This window comes from Pseudonaja textilis, chromosome Z (assembly GCF_049901715.1).
Source record: "Pseudonaja textilis isolate UNSWEBS1 chromosome Z, rPseTex1.2, whole genome shotgun sequence".
NCBI classification, from domain to species: Eukaryota; Metazoa; Chordata; class Lepidosauria; order Squamata; family Elapidae; genus Pseudonaja; species Pseudonaja textilis.
The window spans coordinates 16,713,643-16,740,704 of record NC_142008.1 but is presented as its reverse complement, the minus strand read 5'-3'; the positions used below and the strand labels follow the sequence as shown (position 1 = coordinate 16,740,704).

At 39.5% G+C, this 27,062-nt stretch overlaps 1 protein-coding gene across 5 annotated transcripts in view; it reads right to left on the bottom strand.

Moving 5' to 3' along the window:
- The window catches only part of NRP1 (neuropilin 1), a 151,433-nt gene that overhangs the window by 93,121 nt on the left and 31,250 nt on the right, over positions 1–27,062 (bottom strand). For all 5 annotated transcript variants that reach the window (XM_087917507.1, XM_087917508.1, XM_087917509.1 and 2 more), the window contains one exon: positions 8–189. In XM_087917507.1, the coding sequence (XP_087773633.1) occupies positions 8–189 (182 nt within the window). The remainder of the gene's footprint in view (positions 1–7; positions 190–27,062) is intronic.

Here is a 27,062-nt window from a genome sequence, read left to right as displayed (position 1 = left end):
TGCTCACCTCTTTTAAAAATTTCATAGCGAATGGAGAAGCCTGCTCCATGAGTTTCATAATCAGAGACAAACTTGATTAACAGGTATGGTCCTGTAGATATCACAGGTGGGGGAGCAATTTTGCCACAAAACTTTCCCCACACTCGCCCATTTGCACTGTCTCCATCAATCACTTCAACATAATCGTACCTGGTAGATAAATTAAAGGGGAAAAAAAACTTTTAACTTCCAGGGAAGAAAAAAAAGAAAACTAATTAATTTAAGAACCACAGCCATACAGCACAGATAATGAAGAATAATGCTAGCCTGTTTGGAAGCTGTATAATCCTAAAAGATATGTGCAAAATGAAAAAAAAAATTAAAATGGACTACATCATGTTGGTAGACATCATCTGGCGAGATGGAACTATTAGGAAGAATAGCACCATTATAGTTACAGACAATATCAGCTAAAGTAACCAATTAACAAGAAAAAGGAAAACTCGTGAGCACAATTCTGTATTATTAAATTGCATTCCTTTGTCTATCACGGCATTGTTATCAATACATAATACACTAAATTCTTTTCAAATGGTGGTGTTCTTGTCTGAATTCTAAAACATCATTTTGGCTTTAATTTCTGTACAATACTTGTATTCTGACATGCAATCCTGCTAGTGTATAGTCCACAGAATAATAAATGAAGTTTCAGATATTATGCTACCTTTATTGCTTTGCTTCTTTCTTAATTGTTACACATTTGTGTATTTTTAAACACCATATTATTTAAAATGACTATCGTAATATAAAAATGGATTTTGCATAAGGATTTAGCAGCTCTGTAGAAAGATTTGATTCTGTCTCCTACACACAAGCAAGACACATGTATAAAATAATAAAAAAGGAAATATGCAATAATGAAAATGAAACTCTGCTTCAGCTGCATGAGTATATTAATCCATTTTTTTTTAGTCTCAAAAGATTGTAAAATAACAGAGGCATATAAAACAGCATAAAAATATGGACTTGCTTCTGGCCAAGTCAACTTGTAGACCAATTAGTTTGAAATTGTCCATTCAGATTTAAGTTAGTTCCCGAAGTTGAGATTAAAAGATTATTTTCACAATTATCTAAGAATTTCATAATGGAAGATTATAAGTGAGAATTTATGTTACTAAAGATTAAAAACCCCAATTATTAATTAAAACTCATATAAACACAAACATGAAAAAAAATGATTACCAAATTTCTGAAACATTAATTGGACACAAAACCCTGAACAATAGCAACAAGTAGTGGCATTTATCTTGGCAGTCTTCAAAGGCTAAATCAGTCAGTCCTCATAAATCTTTGTATGGAATATTGCCAGAAAGCCCCAGAGATAGAGACTATAGATTGAAAACCTTAGAAAATAGAACATAAATGTCTTGAACCACAGAGACAAAACAAAAATAACCTAGTTCTGCATTGATAACAACAAACCCACAGAGATGTCCATGAAGATACCAGGACTTAAACCAGACTCCAGAGAAGTTAACCTAGTGTTTTTCAACCTTAGAAATTTGAAGTTATGTAGACTTGAACTCCAGAATTCCTTAGCTAGCAAGTTAAGATTGCTAAGGTTGAGAAACAGTGATCCAACGAGCTACATCTTAAAGACTGCTACTGTACTGTGGAATGTGAATTAATCCCTTTTCCTGATATTGCAATAATCCTCAGAACCACCAGGGTCTGGTCACCGTGATATAAAAAAGATGCTGCTAAAAAAGCACAGAGAAAAGCAACAAAAATAATAACATGCCCTAGGCTTTGCATCTGATACAGATAGATGATGGGAAAAGTAGACAAGAAGTACTTTTGATCATTACTCAATTGCTCCTCCCAGCAATTACTGATATAACAAGTAAAAGAAAGTAGTTTTGGAGCTCATGGGTTAGTTGGAATGCTTTTTGGATGAAAAAGAGATTTTGATCTGGAATTTTGAAGTTGGGAGAAACACTGGCCCTGTCAGACAAATGCAGTTCAGTGCTGAGAAAATAAGACCTTATACTTAGGCAAGAAAAACCCATCCACATATATAGAAAAACCAAACCACATCTAGGAGTCCTAATGGACAAACATTTAAGTAAGAGCCAGCAGTGTGGTGCAGTTGCCACAAAGGCCATCAACAGAGGAATAATATCTATTATGTGAAGTGATAGTAACGCTTTATACAAATGCTACCAACCTCTTTTCCATCGAGGACCTGTATACTGCTTGAGTCAAAAAGAGGGCTGTGAATATATTTATGGACCCCTCACATCCTGGACACAAACTGTTTCAACTCCTACCTTCAAAACGATGTTATAGATCACTGCACACCAGGACAACCAGACACAAGAACAGTTTTTCCCCAAACACCACCACTCTGCTAAACAAATATTCCCCTTAAAGTTAAATGATTTACTATGTCTGCATTACTATTACTATTCATCTTCTCATACTTCCTTTCACCCATCTCCTCCCACTTATGACTGCATTAATGTAACTTTGTTGCTTGTGTCCTTATTTTTTAAAATTGACTGTTTACTAGTATAATTTGATTTGATTTGATCACTTATTGTTGTTTCCTAGTATGATTCAATTGTTTATTGTACCATGACTATCATTAAGTGTTGTACCTTATGATTCTTGATGAATGTATCTTTTCTTTATATATAATGAGAGCATTTGCACCAAAACAAATTCCTTGTGTATCCAATCACACTTGGCCAATAAATAATTCTATTCTATTCTATTCTATTCTATTCTATTCTATTCTATTCTATTCTATTCTACTCTACTCTACTCTACTCTACTCTATTCTATTCTACACTGCAAAATTGGAATACTGCATCCAGTTTTGATCACTGTGATATAAAAAAGATCTTGAGATGCTAAAAAAGAGCACAGGAAAGAATAACAAAAATGATAAGGAGTTTGAAGACTAAACCATACAATGAACATTTGCAGGAACTATGTATGTCTAGTCTAACAAGACCAGGACTAGAAATGAAATGATAGCAGTTTTCCAATATTTGAGAGGTAGTCACAGAGAAAAGGAAGTTGACCTATTCTCCAAAGCATCTGATGGCAGATGCTTTGGACTAGAATTAGGAGAAAGGACTAGAATTAGGGATAAATTTCCTGACAGTAAGAACAATTAATTAGTGAAACAGCTTGCCTCCAGAACTTGTAGGTTTTCCATGGTTTTAAAAAAGAGATTGGACAACTATTTGCTTGAAATGGTATTGGTCTTCTGCTCAAGAAGTGGTTAGATTAGAAAACCTACAAGTTCCCTTCCAATCTTGTTATTCTATCTTTTATGTTCAATGATTATAGAAAAAATTGAATTTTAAAAACCTATTTATTTAAAGCATTTTTATAGCCTCCCATCTTATATCAAACTCTGGGCAACTCCCCAGTTATTGAAATTCAGATTTTATTAAAATTTAATTTGGAGAGTCTTTCCCAGCATTGCTCACTGAGTGTTTGATTGATTATATGCTGTCATATCCGCACTGACTTTTAATAGCTACACAGTTTTTCTCTAGGATAATCTATCCCTAATTTGGTCCTTGAGATCTTCCAATCGTGCAACACTTGCCACTGTAATTGAGTCCATCCACTTTAATGCAAATTGTCCTCTCCTTTTCTTTCTCTCTGGTTTCTCCAGTATCATAGACTTCTCAAGGTTGTTTAGAAGACATCTAAAATAGGATAATTTGACTCTGGTTATTAGTGTCTTGAATGGGAATGGGTTGGATTTGCTGCATGATCTGTTTCAGTGTTTCTCAATTTCAGATATTTTAAGATATCAACCCCCAAAATTCTCCTGCTTGCATGCTGGCTGGGAAATTCTGTGAGTTGAAGTCCACAAATCTTAAAGTCGCTGAGGTTGAGAAACATTCAGTTTTAAAAATTCTTTTCGGCTATGTATGGTATTTTTGGAATCTTCTCCAAATACCACAGATCAAAATAGTCGATGTTCTTTTTATTATGCAACTTCAAAATCTAAATTCCATTAAAACAGAACATCAGAAGCCTAAGCTAACTATTAGCACCAAATGTTTCTATTAGGTAAATATGGGAATATATGAATTATATTTCCTTGTCTTCTTTGTCTCTCTATCTTCCTGTGCATTTTATTCTCTTCTGTGACATATTACTCCTTCTTGATTCAGTTCCTTCCAATCTCTTCTGTTCTCCTCTGCACTCCTTTCTAAACACTTCAAAATCTCCATCTTAATTCCTCTTAGTTGTCAGGCACCCTCTAGAAAGGGGATCTATTTGGCTAGGAAGTATTTCTTTGTTGTTATGGCAACCATATGAGATGGGAAAATCTCTCACCAGGTAGAACAGATGTTACAGAATTTACATCAAGTCATTCTTCAAATCCTTAATGGGCTTTTACAGTTGCTTCCTTTTAAGAAGTGAATTAACCTCCTTCCGTTAGCGATGGTTGAATGTTTACATTTTCTACATTCAAGCTGTCCTATCTAGATAATTCAAGAATTATCTAACTAACAAGGAATTGGCTCAGCAAATTCTTTTCAAACATAGTTTCTAGCAGACACCTCCCACTGGAATTCAAAAAAAAGCCATAGTAATATTGCTTCTGAAACCTGGCAAACCACAAGACAAAGAAGAAATCTACCACCCCATTGGCCCTCTGAGTACTTGTTACAAATTTTTTGAGAAATGTATCATAAACAGAACTGGACCCAACCCACAATTTCTGCCAGTGGAACAAGCCAGCCTTCGTCATATTCGCAGCTGGGTTGATCAGGTGCTGAGCCTGACAGGACATATTGGGGCTGGTTTCCATTGAGGCTTAAAAATCACAGCTGTGTTCATCAACCTTACAGCAGCATATGATACCGTGTGGAAGAAGGATCTGCTTTACAAATAGAGTCACATCATCTCTGTAAAATCCTCTGTCGCCTAACAAACAACATGCTCAGCGATAGATTCTTTCCGATTATTATGGGGGACAATGTTATCAAGTTAGGAAGACTCCATAATAGCCTTCCACAAGGTTCTGTATTGGCACCCACACATCTTTATATCTCAGATATACCAGTTATAAGGGATGTAAATTTGGGTATGCAGATGATCTGGCCCTAGCAGCACAAGATAAAAAATTGGAAGTATTGGACTGCTTCATCTGTAAGGACCTAAAGTCCCTAAGAAAATTATTTGCTGACTGGAGACTCATACACGGTGTCAGCAAAATGACTACCTGTTTCCATCTCAACAACAAACTTGCCAATGTCATCCCTAAGGCCCACCTGAATAACAACCTTTTGACCCTCACCCCAAATACCTAGGGGTAACTTTGGATCAGACTCCCTTCTATAAGAAACACTTAGAGAACATATCTAAAATCAATACCAGGAATAACTTAATCCAGAAACTAAGGGAATCAAGATGGGCAGCATCAGCCTCTACTCTCAGAATATCAGCACCAGGGTTGGTGCTGAATACCGCACCCCTGTTTGGCTTAATAGCTGCCACACTAACAAGATCAATGCTAAACGAAATAATACAATGAGGATCATAAGCAGTTGGATCTACTCCTACTTGCTGGCTCCCTGTTTTGAGCACCACTCTCCCCAAGAAGCCTTAGTGAAGGAGTACAACACTTCTTCCTGTGCTGATCTTCCCCATCTATCAATTGGCAGGCTTAAATCCAGGAAACCTTCTCTGGCACTCACTCAACAGCTGTCTAACAACTTTGACACCAACACACAGTGGAAAGCCAAATGGGCTGATGGATGCCCAGATACAGGCAGTTACATAGATGACCCTATACAAAAGGTGTCAGGTTTTGACCTTCAGTGCCAGCATTGGTCAACGCTGAACAGGATCTGTACCCAACACGGTGTCTACCAGGACTCCTTGTTTAAGTGGAGTCATGTCTCTATCGCTCAGTGTGACTGTGATGCTCCTTGTCAAAATATCCTTCACATTGTGTCTGAATATACATCAAAAGCTTACACCAGCCCAATGTCTCCTTTTTTTCAAAATAGACTACCCTGTCCTTGAATGGCTGGGTGGACTGGACATTACCTTTGAACAACTATAAGTCCATGTATTTGCGATATGCTAAATAAATAAAATTCAAGAATACTGGCGTCCACTATTAAGTAATCAAAACATAAATAATGGTGGGTGTGTTATTGCCACTGAAGCTTTCACTCTTTGTATGTGCTGGCAATATCAGTGAGGCAGTAATAATTTTTCATGTTTTGGTTCTATTCTTTTTCCCTTTCTAGTGTTGCTTCTAATTGGGAATCTTTAGGTCACTACCGTAATAGAATCCTATGGATTCTGGCTTTTTATAGTGATATTTAACTGTTTTTCTGACTTTAGTATGACTTAAACAGAGGTGATATTCAACAGGTTCTGACCAGAACTAGTAGAGAGAACTAGTAGCAGAAATTTTGAGTAGTTTGGAGAACCGGCAAATACCACCTCTGACTGGCCCTGCCCCCATCTATTCTCTGCCTCTTGAGTCCCAGCTGATCAGCTGGGTCTTCTTTTGTTGCCCTTCACAGGAGAAGGGAGCTGGAAAGCAGGTTAGTGGGGTAGGGAGGAAATGGGATTTTGCAATATCCTTCCCCCAGGAGTGGGGAGGGAATGGAGATTTTACAGTATCCTTCCCCTTCCATGCCCACTGTTAAGTTTGGAAAGAAGGGAGGCCACACCAGAGCTTCAGTCATAACACACACTTTATTCATGGGAATAAAGGGGGCTGTCGCGTCTGCAGCTAACAGCAGACCTACCAGCGAACAGCAGCTGGCTCAACCTAGCAGCCGGCTTTTATAGCCGACTGTCGAAGGGAGCCAGCCAATGGGGACTAAGAACGCCCCCATAAGAATTGCGGACCTGATGGGGAACTGGTGTCAGCCCCAAGGACATAACACCCCTTCCCCCCAGATACGAACATGAGTAGTCTTTAAGGTATGAAGACGGTTTGTGTTGCCGCTCTGATCGTCTTAGTTCGGGTATAGGAGCGGGTGGCACAGAGTTCGGGACAGCAGGGATTTGGTCCCTTGGTAGCTGTCCAGCCACCCGACCTTGCTCGCCGGTCACCGGCCGGGTTGTCGAGTCGCTGCGGTCTCCCGGTGCGGTAGGGGAGCTGCTGGGAATGGATGTTGATTCTGTGGGATGGTCGTGGTCAGCCGTCTGCTCCCTCGGTTCGGTTGGTGGAGGCAGGTTACTCTGAGTGTCCCAGCTAGGTGCCGGATGCGGTGCCTGGAATGTTGCTGTGGTCTCTGGGTCGGAGGTGGCGTGCTCGTTCTGCCGGCTCCTCAACTGGTCCAGGTGCCTTCGCCAAATGCGCCCGTCTTCTAACTGGACGTGGTATGACCTGGGCCCCGTGATGGCCACGATCCTGCCAGGTACCCACAATGGGTCTCCCGCGTAATTTCTGGTAAAGACTTGATCCTGTAAGACAAAACTCCTGACCCTACTGTTAGACCCAAGGGGTGTATCTGGGCAATAGTGAGGGTGCAGCCTGTCTAGAATTGTCCTTAAGCGTCTGCCCATCAGTAGCTCTGCCGGTGACTTGTTTGTGACTGTGCACGGGGTTGAGTGTTGACTTATAAGGAATCTAGAGAGTCTGGAATGCCAGTCATCTTGGGAGAACCTGGCGAGGGCCTCTTTGGTTGTTCTGACTGCTCGTTCAGCCAACCCATTGCTCGAGGGGTGAAAGGGAGCCGTTAGGATGTGCCGGATGCCTAGGTTGGTGACATACCGGCTGAAGTCTGTGGACGTAAATTGAGGACCGTTATCCGACACAATGGTGTCTGGGAGGCCGTGTGTGACGAACAAACGAGTCAGTGCTTGGGCGACTGCTCGTGTGGTGGTTGAGAGAAGGAGTGCCACATCGATCCATTTAGAAAATGAGTCTACTACTATTAGGAATGTTTTGCCATGGAATGGGCCGGCCAGGTCGACATGTAGACGGGACCATGGTGCGTTGGCGTTTTCCCATTTGGTGGGAGGGGTTACTGGGGGCGCTGGCCGGGATTCTTGACAGGGACGGCAGGAGCTTACCCATTTTGCAATTTCATCGTCCGTGCCCGGCCACCATACATAGCTCCGTGCCAACGCCTTCATTCGTACAATGCCGGGGTGCCCTTCGTGTAATGCCTTCAGGACGGGTTTGCGTAGTGACTCTGGAATGACAACTCTGGTCCCCCACAGCAGACAACCCTGTAAACTGGAAAGTTCCTGTTGGCGGACTTTAAAGGATGAAAATTCGTTAGATGGGTTACTGCCCGGCCACCCCCTCCGTACCCAGTCCAGGACCTGGGCAATCAGTTTGTCCTTCCTGGATTGGAAGGCAATGTCTCTCGCAGTGATTGGAATTCTGAACTCACTGGTGTCAAAGATGGTGTGGACTGGGGCCGGATCCTCCACAGGCGTTGGTAGCGGGCACCGGCTGAGGGCGTCTGCATGGCTGAGATTCTTTCCTGGACGGTGCACTAACTTGTATGAATATGCTGCCAGGAATAAAGTCCATCTTGTCATTCGGGGAGACAAGACTTGTGGTGTTTGCTTTTCTCCGGAGAGAAGCCCCAACAACGGTTTGTGGTCTGTAACCAGTTCGAAGTTGTGCCCAAATAGAAATTCATGAAATTTTTTAACAGCTGCTACAGCAGCTAGGGCCTCTTTGTCGATTTGGCTATAGTTGTGTTCTGTCGTTGAAAATGTTCTAGAGAAGAACGCAATGGGGGCTTCGGACCCGTTGGGTAGTCTATGACTTAATACGGCCCCAATTCCGAAAGGCGAGGCATCTGCTGCCAAAACTAGCGGTAGGTTCTGGTTGAATTGGATCAGTACAGCGTCTGAAGTGAGGAGTGACTTGACTGCCCTGAAAGCATATTCCTCTTTGGGTCCCCAGTGCCATGGAACATTTTTATCTAAGAGTCTATGTAGTGGTTCTGCCACTGATGCCTTGTGCGGCAGAAATGATGCATAGAAGTTCAGCAGGCCTAGGAAGGCTTGTAGTTCTGGTTTGGACGCCGGTGTGGGCGCTTCGTGAATGACCTTAACCTTTGATTCTACGGGTGGATGCCAGAGGCGTCTATTCGGTACCCCAAGAAAGTCCACCTGCTTAGTGGCTATGGTGCATTTTTTTTTTTTAGTTTGAGGCCATGCTGTCTGAATCTGTCCAACACCCTCTAACTCTGAGGAAAAGCTGTGTTCTGTCCCGGGCGGAAACCAAGATGTCATCAAAGCACGGAACCACGCCAGGGAGGCCCTGTAGGATCCGTTCCATTAACGACTGGAATATGCCCGGGCGACACTCACACCAAATTGGAGCGCTTGCATCGGAAGGCCCCTCTATGGGTAACAATGGTTTGCAATTCGGCCGTTTGGTTGTCTACAGGAAACTGTTGGTAAGCCTGAGACATATCCAATTTGGCGAATATCTTTCCGGGTTCGAATGTGTGCAGTAAATGCTGGATTACTGGCACTGGGTATGCGCTAGTCTGTAAATAGCGATTTATTGTGGTCTTGTAATCTGAACACATCCTTATACTACCATCTTTTTGAGGGGTGTGACAATAGGTGTCTCCCACTTAGCAAAATCGGTGGGTTCGATGACCCCTTGTTTTAACAATTTGTCTAGTTCCACATCTAGCTTAGAACGCAGAGCGAATGGCACTCTCCGCGGTTTCAAACGGATGGGAACTGCCTGGGGTCCACTGCTGAGAAAGAAATAGGTGTGCCCTTGTAGCACCCCAATTCATCGCTGAAAACGTCAGCGTAATCAGAGAATAGTGAGTCAGTGTCAGAGGACGAGACAGCATGGACCCCGTTAAGTTAAGGCCAAGAGAGGGAACCAATCCAACCCCAAAAGACTAGGAAGGGCACCATCAACTACCACTAATGGCAGGTGTCCTTTAAAGGTTCTGAATTTGACTAGGAACTTGCCTGTTCCGATTACTGGAATGTTCTTCCCTTGGTAGTCTCGTAAGGATAGGCGACTCTTCTGCAGCTGTTTCTTGGACAGGCTGGGACGTATCTTCTTGAGCGTGCTCCATGAAATAATCGAGAGCGCTGACCCGGTATCGACCTCCATTAGGCAGGGTTTACCTTCTAAATGAATGGAGAGTTTAATTTTATTGGGTGTTAAGAAGGTATGGTTAGCTTGATAGCATGTAAAACAGTTTTCTACTTGCCTGGATGGCCCCGAGGGGGCGTAAGATGGTGGCTTTTGTGGAGCCACATGCGCTGCCTGGCACACCCTAGCGATGTGTCCTCTTCTGCTGCAGTTGTTGCAGGTGGCACTTTTGAACCTGCACATTGCTCTGGCATGGGGACCCCCACAGGAGAGGCACAGCGGGGTGTGCCTAGGTGCGTTGCCTTCTCTCGGTCTGGTTCCTACCTGTGGCTGCTTAAATGGTTTAAGACGGTGCACTTCAGATTGCTCGATAGGCTCTTCTTCGATCACTGCCTCCTCAGAATGTACAGTGACTGGATTACCTTTGGGGGTGCTTCCCTGTATTTCAGCCGCTGATTGTATTGCCAATTCTGCAGCCAGGGCTTCCTCGATGGCTTGTGCTAGATTGAGGTCCTTCCTTGCCAACAACCGCCTCTGTAGTCTTGCATCCTTGACCCCGCAGACAAGTTGGTCCAGGAGCATGTCATCAAGGTAGCCTTTAAATTCACAGTGCAGGGCTGCGGTTCTGAGGGCTGCCATATATTGGTTTATGGTTTCTCCCTCCACTTGCTTCCTCATGCGAAGGCGGCGTCTCGCGATCTGTGACGGTTTTGGCGAATAATGATTGGAGAGGGTCTCCAGTAGCTCAGACCATGGGACATTCTTGAGTTCTCTTGGGGCGAACAGTGCTGTTGCCGTGTCGAATACGGTGGCCCCGCAGTAGCTCAGGAAGAAAGATTTCTTTTTGTTGTCTGTAGCGTCAGCCAGACCCACAGCATCAATATAATGGTTAAAACGGTTTTTATAAGAGTCCCATTTATCTTCGTCAGGTTTGAATGGCTGGAACGCTGGATTCACATTCATGACTGGTTCAGCTTTCGGCAGGTAAAATAAGTCTCACTGGGAATACAGGCCCTGGAAGGGTAGCAGCTACGGTTTGTAGTGCTGTTAACGAGTGTTCAGCTTCTGAGTTCTCTCTGGGTTGTACAGGTAGCAGCTGCGCTCGCAGTGCAATTCGGTCTGGTGATTCAGCTCGTGGAATCTCTCTGGGTTTTCTCGCTCTCTGCAGCCCTTGGCGGCTGGAACAGACGCTATAACTGACGCCCGTTTAAATTTCGCGCCCTTACAAGGGCGAGGCGGCGATGCTGCAGCTGTGCGCTGACAGCGATTTAAATCTTGTGCCAGGATCTAGCGGTCGTGAGCGTCGCGCTGGAGCTTCGCTACACGCAATTCTGGCAAGTTTGTTGTTGGGCGGCTGAGGCTCTCAGTACCCACTCTCTTGTAGCTAATTTGTGATCTTGAGCGGCTACACGCTCCGCTTCGATTTCCTCTCAAATGGCTGACCGAGCTCTCAACGTCGCGGCTACGGTTCAGCGCTTCAGATTCGTGATTTTCAGCTCTTGTATAGCTGCTGGCTGGCCAAATCCCATCCTCGTCGCCAATGTTAAGTTCGGAAAGAAGGGAGGCCACACCAGAGCTTCAGTCATAACACACACTTTATTCATGGGAATAAAGGGGGCTGTCGCGTCTGCAGCTAACAGCAGACCTACCAGCGAACAGCAGCTGGCTCAACCTAGCAGCCGGCTTTTATAGCCGACTGTCGAAGGAGCCAGCCAATGGGGACCAAAACGCCCCCATAAGAATTGCGGACCTGATGGGGAACTGGTGTCAGCCCCAAGGACATAACACCCACCAAGCCATGCCCACAGTAATGGTAGTAATTTTTTTTGAATCCCACTGGACTTAAGCTTGTATTGATTAAATGGGGTTTATTATGTGTGTTTTGCTGTAGTGGGTCATTACTGTTGCTATGAAATATTTCATCAGCATAATTAACCGGGCCATAACTCATTTGGGCAAATTTTATTTACATTTTCATGCAAACATAATTATATAAAACTGCTTTCTAGATCAAAGCAGATTTATATCAAGAAGAGACAATGGTTAAAGGCTTCTAAATGAATGTGTACCATGGTTAGAATTCTGAATTATAATTCTTTGAATAATACTATGATAAGGCTCATTTTCCATTGCATAATCCTGGCCCAACTTCTAACATAATCTAAGGAAGGACTCTCCCCCGCATCCCCAAATCATTGCTGAAACCTGCAATTACCAAAAATGAAAGCTAGAAAGAGAAATGAAAAACAATGAAAGCTAATTAGATCTGAGAACGATGGAGAAGAATCAAATCACCTTTCTTCTGCTAAGCATGAATTCCAGTTCTTGTTTATAGTCTTTGTCCTTAATCACATTATTCATTTTCATAGACTGGATGTGAACTGAATGTGTGTATGTCCATACAATTAAACCCACACACCTGTAGTCTTTAAAGCTGATTACATCAAGCCAAAATGTTTATGTTGATTTAATTAAAAATGAAAACTATGTATCTGCTTTTAAAGAAAGAAAAATCATTGTTAGGAAATTGCATTTCAGGTACTGTTTTATCCTGTTGTTTCTTAATGAGAGACAAATTTTGTTTTGTTTTTAAATTACTCAAGGAACAACAGGATTAAAAAAAAAACCAAATCCTAGTAGTTGCCTTTTAAATTCATGAAATGAATTTTTATTTGGACAACCCTATTTTATCTTATTATACCTGAAATTAATGTTATATTAATTTGTTCTGGCCATTTCTTCTATTGTTACATATGTGAAAAAGCTCCCAATTACATTAATAGATAGAGAACTTTAAAAAAGCCCAATAATTTAAACAGTATCTGACAATTTTGAAGTGAACAATGGGGAAAAAAGATATGATGATCACTGCCACCCTTAACAATTAAGTTCTAAACTGTCTGGGGTCCATTAGTTATGTTTACAGGAGACCTCAGAGAGCACTATGAAGATGATATCACTAGTTAAAGTGGACAGTTAAAGGCTTTCTAAATTAAAAATGACATTACCTCACCAGTTAAAACTGTATGCCAGCTTTGGTATATATCAAATTGAAAATAAAGCTGACACTGATGGTACTGTAAGCATTAACATATGTGAAACATTGTGCTAACAGCATTTCCTCTTCCACACTGATGTTTTACTCGCCACTGATCAGTTTTGAGTACAAGCTTTGTGGGGGTTTGTTTTTTCAAAGACAAAGGAACAAAAAAATAAGAAATGCTCTCTTAAAGACAGCTTTGGAGATGTTTCATGTGATTAAGATGGCTTACAAAAGAGATTACAAAAATGGTTTGATTCTACAGTTGCCCTTCTGTCTTGAAAAATACTGTGAATGGAGATTGTTTTGCTCATTCCATGCCTTAGATTATAGGTGCTGCAAGTTTACTGATAAGAATAACCATATTTCTATGGTTGCTGATAAACTTGAGGATTTTATCTCTCCTTTTATTGCTCATGAATGCCAGATGATTACAGAAAGGCTCTATCCAAATTGGAATATTTATTGAAAAGTTAAATAAAAGATGTTCCAGTTTCTAAAAGTAGCCAATCAGATGCTCGAAATGCAAACTATCTGAGATTATGATGCTATTCTAATTGGATGGATTAGGAATAATTCAGAGTGAATTTTCAAATTAAAAATGGTAAGATAGGTTCAACTCCTGGCTGAAAGATACATAAACAAATTCTCATCTCTCAAAGCTTTCATCTAGATTTTCTGTTTTGGCTCCCCTTATGCTTCTCTCAATTTTGTCAAGCATAATCATTTTTTTCCCTAGTTATAGCTATCCATTAAAAACTTCCTTGGTAACAAAACGGTAATGAAATTAATTCAGCACACTCCTAACTCTCATTTTCAGATATATTTCTCTGAAGTAGTAGATGAGCTAGTATTTAAAATAAATTGAAGATTACTATATTATAGATTTGGGAGAAGGGAAAATAGCAATAGGACTTAGACTTATATGACACTTCATAATGCCTTACAGCCCTTTCTAAGCAGTTTACAGAGTCAGGATATTACCCCCAACAATCTCGATCCTCATTTTACTCACCTTGGAAAGATGGAAGGCTGAGTCAACCTTGAGGTGGTGAGGATCGAACCTCTGGTACTCAGCGGAATTAGCCTGCAATACTGCATTCTAACCACTGTGTCACCACAGCTCTAGTATATAATCCAATATATAAAATACATATAGATGATCACAAATTTGCTTCCCAGTACTTCTCGTTAAAAAGAATAGAAGGTGACATAAAATAATCTGTTACTGAATATTTAAGAATTGCTACACTACAGTACACAGCACTAGATTACACAACACTATAATAATGATATACGAGGGCTATCCACACAATAGATTACATTTTCCCCTTCTATAGCAAGAAGGGGTGGAGCTACCATGGCCATCTTTGGTGTGTGAGTCCGCCGCTCAGTCTGCATCTAGTCGTGCTAGTGGGAGGTTTGTATCGTTGCCCGTTATTTCACAGCAAATGTTTGAAATGTGTGCTGCAATTGAAAATCCCACGAGTTGTGAGGTGCGAACAGTGATAAGGTTTTTGTTGGCAAAAAACCATAAACCGATTGAAATTTTTTGGCAACTGTGTGAAGTGTATGGGGACAACATCATCACTGAAGGTGGAGTGCGCCAATGGTGCATTAAGTTTAAAAATGGACGAACTAACATTCATGATGAACAGCGGAGTGGACGTCCGAGCATTGTGACTGATCAACTGGTTGTGAAAGTAGATGACAAGATTCGTGAAAACCGCCGTTTCACAGTAACAGAACTTTCGCTTAGTTTTCCACAAATTTCACACAGTTTGTTGCATGAAATTGTTACACAAAAGCTAGGCTAAATTTTGCGCAAGATGGGTGCCCAAAATCCTGACAACTACAAGAGTCAGTGTATGGCCACATCATTGACATTTCTGTACTCTTACGACAAAGATGGAGATTCATTTCTTGATCGAATTGTAACTGGAGACGAGACTTGGGTCAAACATGTGAACAGCGAGACCAAATTGCAGTCTAACAGGGGCACACAAATTCCCCCAAAAAACCAAGAAAATGTTTGCAAATGTTCCCTGCAAGGAAGGTTATGGTGACTGTTTTTTGGGATAGGCAAGGTGTGCTTCTTATCGATTTTCTGGAACATGGTGCAACAATAAACTCTGTGAGGTATTGTGAAACGTTGCAAAAACTAAGAAAAGCAATTCAGAACAAGTGTAGAGGAAAGTTAAGCTCAAAAATTTTGTTTTTGCATGACAATGCCCGACCACACACAGCAAATCGCATGCGAGAAGTCCTGAATGTTTTCAAGTGGGAGATTTTTCCTTAGTGGGAGATTTTTCCTCAGCCCCGATCTAGCACCAAGCAACTACCACTTGTTTCCGAGGATGAAGACCTGGCTTGGAACACTTGACGACGGGGAACTGTGGGCGGGCGTGACTGACTGGCTCAAATCTCAGGCGGCTGAATTTTATGACAATGGAATTACAAAGCTTGTTCACCGCTATGATAAGTGCCTCAATTTGTTTGGTGAATATGTTGAAAAGTAGTATTTAAGTGTCACTTTCAAGTGTATATAATAAATTTTTTTTCCTACACTTTGTTTTTTTTCTATCGCAAAACATAATCTATTTTGTGGATAACCCTCATACAATATTGTGGCCTGCAAATAGAGAATTCTCTTCATCTTTTCTATCGATTATAATTCAAGTAGACCAAAAAACTAGACACTCTTTTAATTTTTTTTCTTGAACAGACCATAGTGTATTTGTTAACTGCAACATGGTGAAACAATGTAAGAAACTCTTGCCATACAATTATTTTTCCACTGGTCTATGGCAACCAGGGTCCCCATGTTTCAATCTGAAAGGATTTTTTCCCCAAGAATGGTGTTACTATCATTAATTGCACTGAAAATTTTTGGGAAAATTTCTTTTATCATTGGATAAAATAGAAACCGAAAATAGAAATACTGATTTTAAGAATCAGTATTCAATAAGAAGTATGGAGAAGCATTTTTTTTAAAATGCAGGTTTTAGCAACAGGTCAGAAATATTGGTTTAAGAACAGGAATAGAGCTTAGAGCAATCTTGATAAATTTAGAATCAGATCTGTTGGAATTATAATTCCCAGAATTCTCTAGCTAGCATGCCTTTGAGAATTATGGGAGAATTATAGGAGTTGCCATTCTAATTAATTAGAGGACCCTGGCCTGGGGCCAACCATTTGAATGGAAAGAGTTTAGCCTTTGGTACTTTACTAAGATTTCAGGAGTAGTGTTATCATTGTCTACAACTTCAGTACCAGCAGGGCTCCATCTTAACTGATAGGTACTATTTGAGTTGTTGTCTCTGAAAATATTAAACTGTTGGCCATTTGGAGGCCGAGTGGAAAACAGTTGAAGAAAGATATATTTGATTAATGTGCTGTCAAATTCCTGTGAGCAATAACACGAACATTCTTCATCTTATTTACAAGTTTTCTAAGTTTTTCAGATGAAATTGTCAAGGCTGGCATTTGACCTTCTAGTGACACTTAAAGAATAGCTAACGAAGGTTGCAGCAGAATCACCAAAAGAATAATTCTTGTAAATATTCAAGAAGAAGCTGAGCAATGTCAAACAATTGATTTATAACCAGAATCTCCCTGTGTACCTTACTACCATATGCATTATTTAAATACTTTTAATGCCTGTGAAAAGAGTAAAACAACACTTTACCCCACGAATATATTATAGGAAGCACATTATCTAAGATTAATGTCTGAAACTGAAATTTGAGAAGTTAAGGCTAGCTATGCATTCCCCATATTGTTTTTGGTCTTGGAAGGAAATATATATTTTTTCTAAACACCTAGGAAGTCTTTGAAAGAAGGCCACATATGCATTAGACAAGGCTTTGTGTTATTTGGAGAATGGTGTAGTGGCCTCAGAATAAGGCCTAGCATCACCAGCAACTGCCTTGTAATGTCCAGGCTGGCATAGGGCACTTCAAGACAGTGAAAGTGGCTGGACTAGGGTAATTGAGTTGGGGCAGATGGGTCTTCCTGAGCATTTGGTCTGTTATGAGCAGGTAGCTGCTTTGTACTATGCTGCTGGAATTTCTCAGGTGTTTGACAGGTCCAATAGGCAACTGTTTTATGCATTGCTCTGGAGGCTTTCTGGGCATTTGGTGGGAATGCCTGGCACAGCCAATGCTGCCTCATGAAGAGCCAAGTCAGGCATCCTTCAGAACCCATTCTATATGAAGTCAGCACATTTGCAGAACCCATTCTATATGAAATTTTTGACAACTATCTAGGACAGGGGTGTCAAACTCATGGCCCACAGGCCAGATGTGTCATGTGCTGGTCACACCCACACCCAATTTAGCAAAGGGGGGAAAAGTTGCAATATGTCATGTGATGATAACATAATGCCACAAGTTTCACACCTTTAACCAAGGACAAATAGAGTATTCTTCTAAACATCAACAAGTATCTGTCAGCTGAGGCTCAAATATCCACAATATCATCATTTGCACTTATTTTCCTTAATCATGCAAGCCACTGAAAATCAAGATTGTCTCCTGAATTCTAATATAATAGCAATGTTACTTGTATTCATTTGTTGTTAGAATCTTTACATGTGATGACCTTTTTGAAAAATAGAAATCAAATTTACAGTTGAAGGATTTTTACAATGCTTGACAATTTCACCACATATAAGCTGAACAAAGATGATTCCTAACCTTCAGATTCATCTGTACAAATAGTCAAATTGTTTTTACAGATGTAAAAATCCAAAATAATATACTCTTCCTGCAACAGATTCTGTATAGTTTCTAGTCTAACAAAATCAAACATTCATGACAGTTGTATGGCACATTTAGCTGTGCAAATACGTAGACAGGGAAAGGGGAATTGAAAAAAGCCAATGGCTTAGGATTCTCATACTAAAAGGATGGAATCCAACAATTACAAATTTCTGGAATCAAAATTAGTACTTGATGTTTATTATGAGGAATGAACTTTTAGTGAATTAACATGTCTTAAACTAATGCATTAGAACTCCAAAATATGATTACTGATCATCTCCATAGTTCTATTTAAAAAATACACTTTGTGAAGCTGAAGTTTAAGGTTTTAAAACAAAACAGGAGAATATATGGTTCTAACTTGCAAGTAGTGGCATTATTGGAAAAGGCAGAAGAAACAGCTTGCATATCCCTCTGGAGTTGGTACCAGTTCCACTCCATAAGTTTGTCATTAAAAAATGCTGTGCCAGGGATGCGTTAGAAACATTGGCATTCCTCAAAGGAGACTAAATGTGTCACTTCAACAATATACCCAGACAGGGTTGGCATACATCCTAGGAGGCTGAGCCTGCAAGTGTAGCTCTCTCAGCCAGCAAAATCATTGCTCAGTTATTGCTACCAGTGGCATGGCAAATATTTTACAACATTATAGCTCTACAGGGTCTACGAGAGCATAGTTATACAAATATGTAGCAAAGCACTACTTAAAGCGTTGTGTGTTTTATGTGATAAGCAGCAATGGCATTTTGGAAAGAAAGAGAAACAAAACCTAACTACTTGTGGTTCGCACTTGGGTTCATGCTCAGATTATGGTAAATAAACATAACCAAGCAATCACATTTGCGCTCCTTGAATTCCCCTGAGAATTCAGATTTCCATGTTTTTAGAAGCTCTAGCATTGCAAAAAATTCTGAGTTTTAAAACAAGGCAGCATATGCCTTGTTATTATGTGAAAAGCAGCTAAAGGGCAATATAGGGATCTCTCCCCTTATTTTCCAATTCTTCAATCAGTGGGTGAACATGCTGCTACTAGACAGTCCTAATTTTATGGTTCAGTAATGCAACATCTGGGAAAGGTTCCCACTAGACTTATGAAAGAGTACAGAATTCCTCTAAGCTCTCTTCCATCAACTTTTCTCACTTGGAAAGTTAAGGTTTTGTATAAAGGGCAGGCAATCATGCATTCTCTGTCTCCCTCTTTGCCAATCTTTCCAACCTGGTTTCCTCCAGATGTGTTGGACCCCAACCTTGTAATCTTTAAATAGAATAGCATATGGAGCACACCAAAATTATTGAACACTACTACATTCACTGAAGTTTAAAGCACCATAAATTAAGTAGCATGGTATCTATGAACACTAATGTATTTGTGGATTCTTGCATGACCACCTTGATGTGTGACCATTACTCCACTCCCTTGCCCTTGTCCTCCCTTCCATTGATCCTCTCCCTTCCCTCTCCCTCTCTCCTTCCCTCCCTCCCCTTCCCTCCCTCCTTTCTTACCTCCTCCCTTCCTTAAAAAGTATAGTGGATTGTGCACCTTTACATTACAATTAGAAGCATTAACTTACCAAGCATTAACATGATAATGACAAACCATGATAGCAAATGTGTTTCATGAGTATTTTAATTTTGAACATTTCTGTTCTAGGCTCTGTCACCATATTCTCTTATAAATGTGGGGTTTTTTTGGGAAAAAGTTCTTTTTATGAAACAAGAAATTCTCACAAATGTAAGAATTTCAAATGATATCAAACCAGACAGTTTAGAGTAGATAAGAGCACCCCAACTCAACCTGGTAAAGTTAAGTCTTTCTAGAAAATCCACATGCCTTTAATTACTCCAAATTCAGTCCCCAAGTATGAAGGTGCCATCTGGAAAATATTAGAGTTATTTACAACTTGTTTACTTCTCCAATTCACTGCAAAATCTTAATTTGGCTCATATTCTGCTGTTCAAAACAGAATTGAAATTGTAGTTATATTTTATTGGATACTATAGTATATCTCAAAAAGTGCATGGTATTATCTAATAACAGTTATTTTAAATTTTGTTAAAATAGTGGAATTAATTGCTATTTAGTTTTTCATTCATCTAATCTAATCCAATGCTCAGTGAAGGAACTTCTCAATGCTTCCCAACATTGGTAACTTCTGGATGTAAGGACTTCAACTCCTAAAATTTTCATCCAAGGTCATATTCACTGTGGAATTCTGGGATTTGAAGTCCTCATATCTGGAAATAGCCAAGATTGGGAAACAGTGTACTAAGCATCCCTCAATCACCTTTTGTTTTACATTGATTACTCTTCTCTTCTCTTGTTCTTGTTTCAAAAGAGATGGCTCTCTTATGTATTTCTCATTCCTTACTTATTTAGAACATTTTTGGCTGAGGAAAATAGCCACAGAACTCATAAGCTAACATCACCAAAGAAAAACTGCCAATTACATTGGTATTACTTTTTTTCTTTTAAAAAGATTGTTGCCTTTTTGTATGCATTTCAGACTTTTGAAATTCTTTATTTATTTAGCTTCATCGATCATCCCTTTGGCTACAATCCATGTTTGGGAGGCAAGAAGACCGAGAGCCAAACTGTCAGCGTGCATTATAGCTATATAATGTAGTTTATAGAAATTTCCCTCCAGGGTAATCAGGTAATGATAATCTATAAATGGAGCAGAATGATTGATAGGTAGATAAAGAATTTCACCAAGTAACACTGTAGGCCATTAAAGCCAATAGCTAAGCACACAAAAGATTGTACCGCTCCACAGCTTTTACTGGGATTCAAATCCTATAATGAACTCCCTGTGAGCCGACCCAGAATATACAAAGACTTGGCCACCTGCATACATCATTAGCATGAATTAATAGCTTCCTCTGTATACTTCTACAGTCAGTTTTTTTGGCATTCATACAGTCTGCAACATTTAGATAGTGTTCTTTGAAATGCAAATTTATTTCCACCAACAAAGCTTTCTTTAAAGGTCAGATACTTTTAATCACAATAGCAATAGTACATAAAGAAATATATTAGTCTTCATCTAGATTACTTTTATAGAGAATATTAAAAAGTAGGGAAAGCCATATTGCTCCATATTTCTTGAAAAGCATTGGTCCCTTTCTATGATTGCTAGAATCTTTCCAGATACAATTCAAAGTGCAGATTGTCATCTTTAAAGCACTTCATGACTTAACAGAATAAGGTCTTCTTGTCCAACTGCTTGAGTAAGAGATCCTATACCATTTCAGGCAAATAGTTTTCCAACCATCATCTTTAAAACCTCCAATGTTAAAGTAGTCACCACTCCTAGAGACAAGTCGTTCCACTGATTAATTGGGTCTGGGTTACTTGAAGCGAGAACTTAAATGTAGAATAGAATAGAACAACAGAATTGGACGGGACCTTGGAGGTCCTCTAGTCCAACCCCCTGTCTAGATAGGAAACTCTACACCACTTCAGACAAATGGTTATCCAACATCTTTTGAAAAACTTCCAGTGTTGGATAATTCACAACTTCAGGAGGCAAGTTGTTCCATTGATTAATTGTTCTAACTGTCAGGAAATTTCTCCTTAATTCTAAGTTGCTTCTCTCCTTGATTGGTTTCCACCCATTGCTTCTTGTCCTACCTTCAGGTACTTTGGAGAATAGCTTGACTCCCTCTTCTTTGTGGCAGCCCCTAAGATATTGGAACACTGCTATCTTGTCTCTCCTTAGACCTTCTCTTTGTTAGACTAGACATACTCAATTCCTGCAACCATTCTTCATATATTTTAGCCTCCAGTCCCCTAATCATCTTTGTTGCTCTTCTCTACACTCTTTCTTTTCTTTTTTTCTGCACTTCTCCCTTTCCAATCCAATCTAGCATAATGGACAGACTTCAGGTCCCATCAGCCAAGAAATGTTGGCTAGCAGGGAGCAGGAAGTGTGCCTTCTCTGCCTTGATCCTGCTAGTCTTTTGGACGGTCATGAAGATCTGGCTATGTGCCTGGGTTGGGGTCTTGTGTATGTGAAGGGTTCTATTGTCTGGTTATGTTGATACCAGTAGATTATAATAATCATTGGCGGCTATTTATATTTTTTTTACTGTGCTTATCTATTTTAACCATCGTTCACCATCCAGAATTACTGGTTTAAAATGAGTGGCTGTTCAAATTGAAAAACAAACAAACAAATAATAGCTTCTCCAGGTGATGCATCAATCATCAAATTACATTACCACTAGATATCTATATTTCTCTGAAAGATGTACGCGAGGACTCATTCCTTCCACTTTTCTTCAGTGCAGATATTATGTCCAGATGAAGTAAAAACTGTATTTTGAATGAAGAACAGCATGAAAAAGTGTAGTACACTATGTTTGTAATTTCCAAATTTACTACGTAAACTTGTAATCATAGAGGAAAATAATAGAATGGAATGGAATGGAATGGAATGGAATAGAATAGAATAGAATAGAATAGAATAGAATAGAATAGAATAGAATAGAATAGAATAGAATTCTTTACTGGCCAAGTGTGATTGGACACTCAAGGAATTTGTCTTTGGTGCATAACTTCTCAGTGTACATAAATGATATAAGTCATGATCATAGTCATCATAAAAATACATTTATCATAAATCATAAGATACAATACTTAGTGATAGTCATAGGATACTAAATAAGCAATGAAAATCATACTAGAACAATATGAACCATAAAGATACAAGTAACAAGGTTATAGTCATAAGTAGAAAAGGAGATAGATAATAGGAAGAATGAGAAGAATAATACAGTCTTAGTAAATAGTTTGACAGTGTTGTGGGAATTAGCAGAATGATGGCCTGCAGGAAAATACTGTCCTTATGTCTAGTTGTTCTCGTGTGCAGTGCCCTATAAAGTCGTTTTGAGGACAGAACTTGAAACAATTTATATGCAGGATAGTGAGAGGCCTGTAGATATTTTCACAGCCCTCTTTTAGTATACCACAATTGTAATTTACAATTTTCAGATTTCCAATGCCTGAAATAAAATGGGAATTTTTACAGAGGATGGAAGAGGATTTGATACTTCTAATGTCACTTTTAGTTCTTAGTGTAATTTCCAGCAAAAATAATCCCCTACTTTTGTCAGGATTTAAATATGAGTATAGATAAATTTCACGAGCCCAAGGATTCTTTTCTGTCTTGAAATATACCTGTTGCACATAAAAATGCACATAAGCATTTACACACAGAGACATCAAATCCAAACTGCCTTACTTTCTTCTAAGTAAATCTCACTGAAAGTAGAACTTTCATCTGAGTGGATTAAAAAAAAAAAAATTGCACTGCCAACCGTTTAATCTCATTGTCTAAATTCTCCTAATAAAGTCCTAATACGTATCGCAGCAGACCAATGCTCTGCTTTAAACTTGCTGACACACATTAAAGCAGAATTAAATGTAACATGGCATTCATCATAATTTCTCTATAAAAATGAATCCTATTCAGTAAAATTTACTGCTGCTTTTACGGTGTGTGCTGTTTAAACTAAAATGTAAATATTATAACTGTAGTGATATTATGATAAAACATGCCATAGAAATCTAAAGCCACTAAGTCCAACGTCAGCCTTTTTGTTTCATATATCATTCAAATATCATACATTTTATGAGTTATGTGACCGTTTGATTTATATGAGCTTTAAGAAATAAGTATGGTATGTGTTTGGAATGGGGGAAACAAAGGCCAATAAAGCTCCCAGTAGCCTAAATACAGGAGTAGCTTGCTAGTTAAGGTCAGTAATATGACACTAAGTGAAATGTCAGCTCACCATTAAAACTGCAGCATGGATGGATATGAATGACACAGGTCTGTGAATTGCACACTCATATGCTATTTCTATGATGCTTCACAAACACATTTAGTATATTCTTTGTATTCATCACCCTAGGTGATTTAAAAATATTTAAATATTTATTTTCAATATAAATTCTCTCTCTCTCTCTCTCTTTCTCTCTCTCTCTCCCTCCCTCTCTCCCCCCATCCCTTTAAGTCAGCTAATCCTGATAACTACAACTAGGCAGGACTAGAACTCACAGTCTCCTGGTTTCTTAATACCTTCAGCAATACAGATAGTTCTCGATTTATGACTACAGTTGAGCTGAAAGTTTTTGTTGCTAAGTGAGACAGTTGTTAAGTGAGTTTCGCCCCATTGTACGATCTTTCTTGCCATTGATATTAAGTGAATCGCTATACTTGTTAACATAGTAACAGGGTTATTAAGTGACTCTGGCTCCGCCACTGACTTGTCAGAAAGTAACAAAAGGTGGTCATATGACTTCAGAACACGGCAACTGTCGTCATAAATGAGCCGGTTGCTTAAGCATCCAAATTTCGATCATGTGACCATCGAGAGGCTGCCACAGTCCTAAGTGTGAAAAACAGTAACAAGATAACTGTTTTCAGTGTTGTTGTAATTGGTCACGAAACAAATTGTTACAAATTGAGGATTCTCTGTATACCAAACTGGCTCTCTGCTTTCTCAAACTTCTGGCAAATTTGCATTTAGTAAAAACGAAATCTTTGCCTTCTTCAAAATAGGTAGCAATAATTTTATTTGGGTAGAATTTTTCCTGTTCATCCAGGAAAGTTTGTTATCAATTAATTTATGGATTAATTGAATAGAGTCTGAAAATTGATTTTTAATCAATCTATATGAGGCATCTGAACATAAATAATTTGTTAAAATAAAATTGGAATAATTAACAGGATTAAAATTAGATATATTAATATTTACAATACACACTTGATGGATATACCTTTCTAAGAATCAGTCAACATAGCCACACACCTCTACATATTAATGATTCAACTGAGGAGGTGGTTAGCAGTATCAAATTTCCAGGTGTGCAGCTAATAAGTAGGCTAGCTGGGTCGCTTAATGGTGAAACACTAGTTAAATGGGCATAGCAGTGGGTCACATGAGAAGAGTTCATATTCATTCTCCTGTCCTTACCACTTTCTATAGAGCAGTGTTGGCAAATCTTTTCGTCACCGAATGTTGAAATGGGAATATGCAGGAGCACCGGAAGAGCAGCTCCCTGGTGTATTAGTGTGTAGACTATTTCCTCTTGAAATTTTACAATGTGAGAAAAGTCCACTTACTCCTTCATAAAAAGTATTTAAGAGACACTATCCTGTTCTTGATTGTATGTCTGAAATAGTTAACATCCTGTCTAGGCACATTTAGAAATCCCCATTTACCAATAAAATATACATAGTCATCATTAATTGTAAACTTAATTTGGTCTCTTGGGCAACAGAAAACTAAGGAGACTCATTTCTTTCTTTCTTTTTTACCTTTTAAACTCCTCTTAGGAGTTAAAAGTTAAGGAACTTAAATGAGCCCATTTTTAAGTTATATGGTACAAATCACAAACAATGCAGGCATTGCAATTTCAAAATCAACTCTAATTTTTATAAACGCTTATAGAACTATTCAGTGTATATTTTGAAATTTTAAGAAAACATAAACATAATCTGCAAGAACCTATGCTTTCTTTTTCTCCCCAATAAATCTCAAAGCTATTCTGTACAACATATTATGGATTTATCTAATTCAATACATGTTTATTTTTTAAAAGTTTTGATTTATAATACCGTGTTTCTCATAAAATAAGGCTGGGTCTTTTTTTTTTTTTTGAGCCCCGAAAAAATGGCTAGGATGTCTTTTCGGCGGTGACTTAATTTCCTTCCCCACATGCACCCCAACCTAGAGCGCCCTATGTGCACTCACCTCTCCACAAGGCTGCTTCTACTGGCTGATGGAAGCTCCCTGAAGGCAGAGTCACCAGCCGCTTCTATCGGCCAGTAGAAGCGGCATCATGGAGAGGTGAGTGCACATGGGGTGCTCTAGGTGGGGATGTGCGTGGGGAAGAAATCTATTGGTCAGTAGAAGTGGCCTCGGGGTGAGCGCCCACACGGACTCCCCTCGCCATGAAGCCGCTTCTATCGGCCGATGGAAGCTCCATGAAGGCAGAGTCACCAGCCGCTTCGGGGCGAGGCATGGCTGCCCACAGGGTGCTCCTGACAGGAGTGCCCCACGCGCACTCCCCTTGCCAGGAAGCCATTTCTATTGGCCGATAGAAGCTCCCCAAAGGCTGATAGATGGAATGGCTGATAGAAGTGGCTGGTGACTCTGCCTTTGGGAGCTTCCATCGGCTTTGTGGTGAGCTTGCTTGCTTTCTTTAGAATAAACCCCATCCCTTTTGTATGTGCACACACTACCATGATGCATATATAAAGGAAATGACAACATTTATTGTGATGCTGTTGCTTTTACAGTCTGCCCCCCCTACTTCTGCCTCCGCTACTTATATAGATAGAAAAATTTTGGAAATTTTTCCCCAATTTACACACATAGTATTTATATTCTTCTTCTCTCACCATTACTCAGAAAGTTTTAGGTGTGTTCAGATCTGGGCAACATTGGAAGAATTCTGTTTCATTGTTTTTAATCTTCTCCTTAATCTTTTAGAATCAGCATTTGATGAATTAATTCAATGCATGACCATATTGCTAACAGCTTGTGGTCCATCTGTAATATATCTATATAATATTTCTGATATGTAAACTCATATTATTGACATGAGAGCAAATTTAGTATAGTAGTTAAGGCAACAGGCTAGAAACAGGAATCTATGAGTTCTAGCCCCACCTTGGGACTGAAATCAGCTGGATGATCTTGGCTAAGTCATTTTCTCTCAGCCCGAGGAAGAAGGAAATGGCAAACCTGTTCTGAAAAATCTTGGCAAGAAACCTGTAGGAACCTATCCAGGGAATCTCCAAGAATTGGACAAAAGTGAATAGAAAACAAAAATTGATCATCTAGTGCTTTGCTTCACATATCTGGATTGGTCCAGGTATTTTGAAGACAACTGCATGATTGAGAATTGTAGGCAGAAGCACGAGAGGAAATTTGGATTGATTTCTATTCTTGCTATCTCAAAACTACTTCTACAATATATTGTTTTAAATAAGCATACTTTTAAAAAGCTTTATTATATGATGTCATTCCTATGTCTTCCTGAAAAGCTTAAAATTTAGCAAAACTGCCCACAGCAGTATAGAAGTCACGTGGCAATCCATCTTGATTTTGATCACACCCTTTTGGTCAGAAAATTTAAGAAACAAGGAGATCAGACAAACATGTCAAT